Source organism: Naegleria gruberi (assembly GCF_000004985.1).
Source record: "Naegleria gruberi genomic scaffold NAEGRscaffold_93, whole genome shotgun sequence".
NCBI classification, from domain to species: domain Eukaryota; phylum Heterolobosea; class Eutetramitea; order Acrasida; family Naegleriidae; genus Naegleria; species Naegleria gruberi.
In genome coordinates, this window is record NW_003163234.1 from 7,771 (window position 1) to 16,161 (window position 8,391).

An 8,391-nucleotide genomic window follows, 5' to 3' on the forward strand; every position below is an offset into this window, starting at 1 on the left:
GCTCATAATTCTTGCTGTCAGCACAAGCAGTTAAAATAATAGCCATCGTTGTAGAGTCGGGTGAAATATTTAGATGTTGCATTTCAGCAAGTATTTCTATTGCTCCATTTAAATCACCTTTTCCAATATAGGATTGAATTAAACAGTTGTGATGATGTGGTATCTAATCTATCTTTTGAAACACTCTCAAATAATTCAATGGCCTTATCAAATTTTTCACATTTGTTATAGAAATTAATCATTGAGGTTATCGAATGATTATTTGATGTCTTGTTCTCTCCAATTATATTTAACACCTTCAATCCTTGTTCATAATTCTTGCTGTCAGCACAAGCAGTTAAAATAATTGTCAATGTGGCCGAGTCGGGTGAAATATTTAGATGTTGCATTTCAGCTAGTATCTCTATTGCTCCATTTAAATCACCTTTTCCAATATAGGATTGAATTACACAATTATATGATGTGGTATCTACTCTATCTTTTGTAACGCTCTCAAATAATTCAATGGCCTTATCAAATTTTTCACATTTGTTATAGAAATTAATCATTGCATTCAACATCCTAATAGTGATGTGCTTGATTTTGTTCTTAAGCGAAAGTACTTTCAACCCTTGTTCGTAATTCTTACTGTCAGCACAAGCAGTTAAAATAATTGTAAATGTGGCCGAGTCGGGTGAAATATTTTGCTGTTGCATTTCAGCAAGCATCTCTATTGCTCTATTTAAATCACTTTTTCCAATATAGGATTGAATTAAACAATTATATGAAGTTGTATCCAATCCATCACTGCTAACGTTTCTAGTAATTTCAATTGCCTTATCATAGTCTTCACATTTGTTATAAAAATTCACCATTGTGGTTAATAGCACTTTGTTGGTAGTTTTGGAATGTTCAATCATTGAGCAAATCATTCTACTTTCTTTTTGTTTGTTTTTCTTTAAAGAGAAAGTCAATGAGGAAATAAACAGATTATCAAAAATTTTGATTTTTTGAGCATTCATTTCATGTAATAATGTCATCCCCTCTTCAAAATTATATTTAAACAAACACTGTGCATAGTAATTGTAGGCGTATAAACTGACTTGTTTTCTTTCAAGTAAAACAGAAAATATATGTTTGGCAATATCCAATTCAAAATCATTCGGATAACTTGAGAGAACTTTTAAGATTTGATCCAATCTAAAACTCTTCAGAGAAGCAAGTGATGAATTTCCAAGTTTTCTAACAAGAGTTACAACCTCATCATAGCCTTCTTCTTGCACTAATGTAGAAATGGCAATATCAATGGTTCTAATAGTGGCAGAGCCTTCATCAAAATGATGAATAATATTTTTCAATTCATCAATATATTTCCTTCTTTCCACTTCCGATCGTTTATGCTTAGAGCACAAAGTAATCATAAGGGTTGCAAGACTCATTGATTTTGTGTTCGTATTCGCATACAGACTTGCGCATTCTTCAAAGGTTAAATGTGGTTTCATTATTTCTCTGAACACTTTTTCTGCCGAATTAAAGAAAGGTCGGATAGTAGAAGAAAGTGCCGAACAGTGGCAGAGCGAATGGAAAAGAGAGGTCGCATTTTTTTTGAGAGTTTAATTTGTTTGCTGATTTGAGGAATCTCCCCTTAATCAAAATCTCAGCTGATGAAAAAAAGACCAGAACCTTATGACCAATATAATGATGATAGCAACAATTTGAATTAGATGAAGAATTAACTTGAATGGTATCATTCAGAGAGAAGGATAATTCACCATGTCTTTGATAAGGGGGAATTAAGAGCTCCAATCTGTAAATATTAATCCCTCCTCTGCCATTCGTTTCCGAAATTGCATCACAAGTTTCCAATTATTTGAATTATCACCCCAATTTATGTGAGGAAAGCACTTCAAAAGAGAATTCAGGTGGATGGAAATCATTGTGGTGATTTTTCACTTGTCAATGCCACCGACATTATGACAAAACCATTCTCTTCTAATTACAAAGCTTTCCTAGACTAGGTGATTACGATGAAGGAGAATTTATTTAATGATTGGGAAGATAGAATATTTGGAAAAGAAGAATAAAGTAAATTTCCTTACTGAAAATATAGGCTATTGTGCAGTGAATTTAGGAAGAGTCAGACCATAACCAAATTCTATTTTACGAATTGCAAAACCTTAAGCTTTTTAAACTTTCATATGTAAAAAAATGCCAAACAAGTTTACCGCCATTTTATCTAATTAATCCAAAACTACAGAAAATGAGTGAACAATATGTTACCATTACAGAGGAGAACGGAAATGAAGCGCTTGTTTCATTGACAGAAGCAATAGATAAATTGCCAACCCACTTGTCGTTTTTTATACATATTCCTCGGGAAACACAGGTTAAGAGAAATATTAGAGCACTAGCTGTGCATGCGGATGTTTATGGTGAGGTGTCGAGAATTTATTGTTCACCACCATCAGCTGAAATACAAGGTGATTCTTCTTTTATCAAAGTAGTATGCTTTTCAAGGAGCAGGAGAAAGATTAAAACCTTTTTAATGTTGTTGTATAATAGCTGGATAGCTGATTACCCCATTGAATTCTGTGTCAAAGAACCTGCAACCTTTGGCCATCACAGATTTAACATTGTCAAAGAAAGCAGACAGGATAATTCTGTCACATTAACAGAAGATATAATTACTATACCAAGTATTGAACAGAGCCATTCCTGTAATGATAAACCTCTTTCGTTTTATAAAAGAACTTGGGGTGGTAAGGGCAATATTTCAAGGCATTCATCTTGGGAAGCCATTAAAAGATATACTTCAAATGTTGAAGCACTACTAGACTATCTTTCAGAACCACTAACCTCCTCTTCAGAGGGTCTTTCTGAATCAAGCAAAGAATTTAAATATACAAAAACGAAACAAAAACGAAAAGAGCGTGCCCAAAACAACACATCGATAAGGGTTGCAAATATTGAGTCAAAATTACAATTAATGAAATTACAATTAGAAGAACAAACAAAAATTGAGGGGACTTTGCAAAAGGCAACAGGTTTTTTAGAAATTTCTGAATTCAAACTTGATAAAAGCAAACCAAAATCGTGGAGAAGGGAACAAATGAGAATGGTTTTGATAGACTATGATGTAGGAGTTGGGATCAATGAGGAAGACCTTCAGTCAAAAATAGTTAGTGGATTTGATTTGGAAAATGTTGTGGATACCTTAATATTCTTTAAAGGAGAAAAAGAAGAAAAAATTGAACATGCATGTACAAGGAATCGATAGTAATGTTGTAAATGCCATTGTGAGATGGGCTTACAGGAATTTAACAGAAACCAAATAAGAGTCAAAAATCATTCATTCTTTGTTGCTATTCGATTGTCAAAAACCTATTCAGAAAACCTCAAAGTAACTTTTCAAATAATCGATTCAGTGGTAGAACTTAAATTGAATTTCCAAAGATTGAAAAGTTATTCCTCCAGAGCCGGATTGACGATGTTTGCCTTTTGTTCAGTTTATTAAGGTAATTGATGGATCTATTTCAATGGAGTTTGATCATATTGGATGAACAACATCCTTATAGTTATCAATAACTTTAACAATTCCTGAAACACCAATGTGGTATTTACACCCAAAGTTGATTGTAGACAACAACCATTCCTCCAAATAAAAGATCGCTTAGCTGTGTCAATTATTAATTTTGGACGGGAAGCCTGCCAGGAATATGGCGACAATAAAGTCGTTGAAATTGAAACTTCATAAATTTCAAAATTATTTACAATTTACAATTTACTGAATTATTTACAAGTTGTAATTTACATCTTTTTCGATTTGGTAATCTTCTTATTTGTTGTGGTTGATTGTTGTTTAGCTCTCTTTTCAATTGAATTTTTCGAAGATCTTTTCACTGAAATTTGTTTACCATTTAAATTTGCATGATGATAATCAATATTATTACGATGTCTAGTTCCACTTATAATATTTGAAGTATCAATATCAAATAATGGTAATCTTTTAGATAAATCAATTGGTTTAGATCTTGACCAGACTGTTTTTGTTGGAATTCTATCTTCGGAAGATGAAGAATTTGATGAAGTATTTCTAGCTGGCATTTTGATTAGTATTTGTTATTTAGTTATTTTGTTTTGTTGTGGAAATATCATCCAAAACCAATTATCTATTTATTTCCATTGATGATTTCCACTAATTTTGTGATTCCGATTTTTAGTGGATTTTCCACTCATCACAAGAATTTGAATTTTTCTATTAATATTTTGATGAAAGAAATTTAATGAAAACCAACAAAAGAAAATAACAATAAGAAAATGGTCTCAACAAGAAGAAATATGTATAATTCCTCCAATAACACTTCACAATTTAATTCCGAAATTTCATTGGATAATATTATTGGTGGAACAAGAAGAAGAAATTTAATTGATTACAAAACATTGAATTCTATTGGAAGTGAAACAAGTAAAACTTCTAAATCTCAATCACATAACACCTTAGAAATGAGAAACAAACAATTCAAAATGTGGTAATCTCCATTAAACTCAAAATTTTGTAAACCTAGGCATTCATTGTAAATAAATCAAAATGTAAATATTCAATAAAGCACACAGTTGAGTTTTTTTGACCCCTTATTTCGTTGAACTTTTGTTCAATACACGTCCTACTTAAATTTCAATGTAATTTATCAACTCTGTGTTTACTTCATGTTCAACTATCTCAGAGAAGTTAAATCATACAATAACAAACAACGACCATAATTCAGTTCTCAAAAACCATACATCTTGAAAGGCTTTTAAGATTTGTTCGAATTTCCACTCTTTGGTTTCTTCATACTTACCTTGAAGGACATTTCAGTGATCATGCAGACTGAAATGTGAATCTGGAAACTCTCCTCCTTGCACTCAGAGGATGAGAAGCCAGAATTTGGTCAATAATCAAAGTGGTTGTTGCCCTCCTTCTCAATTTTTTCCTGTGAGGATTCATCTGGTATGATTTCTCGCTCTGTTAAATAATAGAAATTTTGTGTGTGTTGGAATTTTGCTGCGGTGAAGATCCAATGCCAACTGAAACCAATACAAGGCAAATTATAGGTTTGCTGAAGCTACATCAAAATTCCAAAAGCTCAAGATTGTGAGCAAGTCTGTGGTAAAAGATAAAAAGACTACAGCACCACAGGTTCCTGGCTCGACGATGCTTAACTTCTCAAATCGGACGGGATGAGGTGCATTCATCGTGATATGGCCGTAGCCATTCACTTCCTTAATCTTTCACTCTTCAACAATATGAAGTAAATCTATCTTTAGAATAACACAAACATAGCACGGCGGGTACAATCAATAAGTTAACTAGGCACTTTACAATTTATTCATCAATTTCATACAAATATTTAAGAAGTTCCATAATCAAAACAGTAAACATGTGCATTTGCAATTCCAACAAAACATTTGTTATTTCCATTACAACAAGTTCTAATGCATTTCCCAAACTTTTCTGGTAAACCTTCAAATGTTTTAATCTTTGATTTGGCAGATTTCAATTCTTCCAATTCAATTGGCATTATTTCTAACATACTCATTAGGTCGATACTTTCGTATACTTCTCTTTCGTCCTCTCTCAAATAATCTTCATTCAAGAATTGAGTAATAAAATCCTCTGATGAATGAACTCCAAATTTTACACCAATCGGAGTTCGGTAAATTGCTAATCCCCAATCTCCGTAGCTGATTAACTTTAAAGCACCATTTGATGTGGTTTCTCTTCCGATACAAAAATTATGAATTAGAAAATCGTTTAATTGGGGAGGTGCAAAAGTGGTTGGTGTGGGAGTAGCTTGTTTCTTTTTAGTCATTTTTTTATTCGATTCAAAGTTAATTATATCTGCAAGTGCAAGTTCAAAAAAACAGATGGTATCAACTTTCTAATAATAAAGTTGTTTGATAATAGGATGAAACAACAACTGTTAGTGTTGTTCGAAGAATGGTAATCAACCCAAACAAATCCAATCCGAAATTTTGACATTGTTCCAGAAAAAAACTATCTAATCTCATCGATTTCCTTAAAAATCGAATACTCTTTGAATTTCTCACTGAACTAACTACATGCTCTTTGAGAGCTTGTAAAACAATTTCTTTATCAACTTTCAATCTTCCTCTAGCATTAGAAATAGAACCACCGTTTTTGACAGCTGTTAATACAATATCACGATCATTTAGTAGCTCAATATTCTACTCATGAGTTTGGATGTGAATTGAGTTTAACATGAAGTTAACTCATTATTTCTCCAGATAAATTTTCAGATAAATCCCAAAATGTTGTTATACGAGTGGAATAATCAAAATATATTTTTTCCTTTTTTACAAACTTAAAAAAATAATTCAACATCACAACCAACCCATGCTGTCGAATATTGATAATTTAACTGATGGGTTTCTTGTCATTTTAATCCTGGATTCGAATATTAAATCCGAAATGTTTTTTCGTAAATTATCTGGCAAGCCAAAGAAATATGAAGTGACTTTAATTGTACATACCATGCAAGGTTTCTCCCTCTTGGGAGGTAAAAACCACCTAAACATTATAGGATTTGATCTTGTAAGGAACAGAAATCAAATTACAAAACTTTTAGTCAACTTGATCAATTCCAATTTCAAACACAATACAACTGAAAACCCAATTCTAAAAATGGTTTCTATATTCGATTTGTGGGATCATAAACCAGTTGTTCTCGCAATTTTCTCAATTCATTTCAAAGAAAAACGTCAACCGTTGCGAGCTGTCAGTAAAAGATTAAGAAATGACAAGGAAGTTGTGATGGCAGCATTTGAAAAAGATTATTCACAGTTTAAATATGCTTCCAGTGAATTGAGAGCAGATAGAGAATTTGTATTATTACTTGCTAGAAGTTTTGGTGATATTGGACTAGTTCTTGAATATATTTCTTCTGATTTGACAAGTGACAAGGATTTTATGAGTGGTTTATTTGAAGCAGATTCTAAAGGTTTTGGATACTTTCCAATTGAATTAAGATCAGATAAGGATTTCGTTTTACAAATTATTGGTAAATCTACTTATGATTTAAATTTGGAATTTCTAAGACATTTGAGTGACAATCTTAAAGCGGATAAGGAAATAGTGTTGAAAGCAGTTTTTCCTAATGAATATTCAACCCAACAGCTAGATATCTACCTTAATAATGATAGAGAAATAGCTCTGACAGCTGTCAGGAAGGAACGTTTGGTATTTCGATTTCTATCAAAAGAATTACAAAGCGATGAAGAAATTCAAAAGTATATGATTGAATCGTTTGGTAATGATCTTGTCAATTCCAAAAAAAGGAATAAAATCTAGCATTTTTTAATTTTGTTATTCCAAAATGAAAATGTGAAAAGTGTTGATTACATTGAAGATGGAATTGTATTGTTCTGATTCGAAACCTTTCTAATAATTAACTTTTGAGTGATCTTCAATGAAGTGAATTAAATAATGTTTCTAATAAAAAATTAACCTTTAAAATTTATATAAGTTATTTCAACATCTTCACAATTATGATGAGAAAGAGTTTGGACTGATCTGTGGAGTGCTGTTTTGTAATTTTTCAACAATTCAAAAAGAGAAGCATTCGAATCATCAGAATAATCTAGAAGAAAGTTGAGTACATAAATCAAACGATTGAAAACCAAGATATCTGAAGGATTTTCATCGATGTATCTTTGAAAGATTCGTCTTGCTTCTCTGACTTTCTCTACAAAGTTTGATTCTTCAGTTTCCACTTCAAATATCGAAACGAAAGAATTTTGTAAAACTTTAAATTGTGAATTACTATTCGATTGTTCCAATTCATAAAGCCATTCATCAGGATTGACCAAATTTTCCCTCAATACTTCATGAACTGAAATAATCTGTTTAGTTTTCGAATTGAAAACTTCCATTTCGATTCGGTCAATTGGTCTAATCACAAATTGACTTATTACTACAGGTGATAACGTTCCACTATCCACCAAAACTTTACAATCAAGAGTATGCCCAAAAATTGCCAATTTTCTAGCATTTGAAACAATTGGACCAACCACAGAATAGCAACGTAAAGAATGGTTTCCAATATTTCCAATGTACGCCATGTCAGTAAAAATTCCAATGCAATAACTAACTTTTTTCTCTGATTTTCCAAGAATATTATCTAGAATTTTGCTAATTTTTAAGCTTGCCTCAATGGAAGCCATTTCACATTTCTTATTGGAATCGACGAAAGTGAGTTGGTATTCGTCTATTCCAAAAATGAGTAAATCCGAGACTTGCATGGTTTTGCAAAGAGTTGAAAGTCCATTAGCGATCTTGGAAAATATATTCGAAATTTCATTTGTCGAAACCTGTTCATGAAACCAAATAGCTTGACATTTACAACGCTACAT

The 8,391-nt window shown here is 31.9% G+C and overlaps 5 protein-coding genes across 5 annotated transcripts; 2 read left to right on the forward strand and 3 right to left on the reverse strand.

Moving 5' to 3' along the window:
- Window positions 1-113: 113 nt before the first annotated feature.
- NAEGRDRAFT_54547 (uncharacterized protein) lies at window positions 114-1,481 on the reverse strand (the record flags this gene model as incomplete). Its single annotated transcript, XM_002668853.1, has 1 exon — window positions 114-1,481. The coding sequence occupies one exon, from the start codon at window positions 1,479-1,481 to the stop codon at window positions 114-116; it is 1,368 nt and encodes a 455-aa protein (XP_002668899.1).
- A 758-nt stretch (window positions 1,482-2,239) lies between these two features.
- NAEGRDRAFT_76175 (uncharacterized protein) lies at window positions 2,240-3,256 on the forward strand (the record flags this gene model as incomplete). Its single annotated transcript, XM_002668845.1, has 1 exon — window positions 2,240-3,256. One exon carries the CDS (start codon window positions 2,240-2,242, stop codon window positions 3,254-3,256), a length of 1,017 nt encoding a protein of 338 aa, XP_002668891.1.
- A 2,113-nt stretch (window positions 3,257-5,369) lies between these two features.
- Window positions 5,370-5,831, reverse strand: NAEGRDRAFT_76176 (uncharacterized protein; the record flags this gene model as incomplete). The annotated part of the gene is made up of 1 exon (XM_002668854.1): window positions 5,370-5,831. One exon carries the CDS (start codon window positions 5,829-5,831, stop codon window positions 5,370-5,372), a length of 462 nt encoding a protein of 153 aa, XP_002668900.1.
- An 833-nt stretch (window positions 5,832-6,664) lies between these two features.
- Window positions 6,665-7,330, forward strand: NAEGRDRAFT_76177 (uncharacterized protein; the record flags this gene model as incomplete). Its single annotated transcript, XM_002668846.1, has 1 exon — window positions 6,665-7,330. The coding sequence occupies one exon, from the start codon at window positions 6,665-6,667 to the stop codon at window positions 7,328-7,330; it is 666 nt and encodes a 221-aa protein (XP_002668892.1).
- Window positions 7,331-7,482: 152 nt separating this feature from the next.
- On the reverse strand, window positions 7,483-8,280 carry NAEGRDRAFT_76178 (uncharacterized protein; the record flags this gene model as incomplete). The annotated part of the gene is made up of 1 exon (XM_002668855.1): window positions 7,483-8,280. The coding sequence occupies one exon, from the start codon at window positions 8,278-8,280 to the stop codon at window positions 7,483-7,485; it is 798 nt and encodes a 265-aa protein (XP_002668901.1).
- Between the last annotated feature and the right edge of the window lie 111 nt (window positions 8,281-8,391).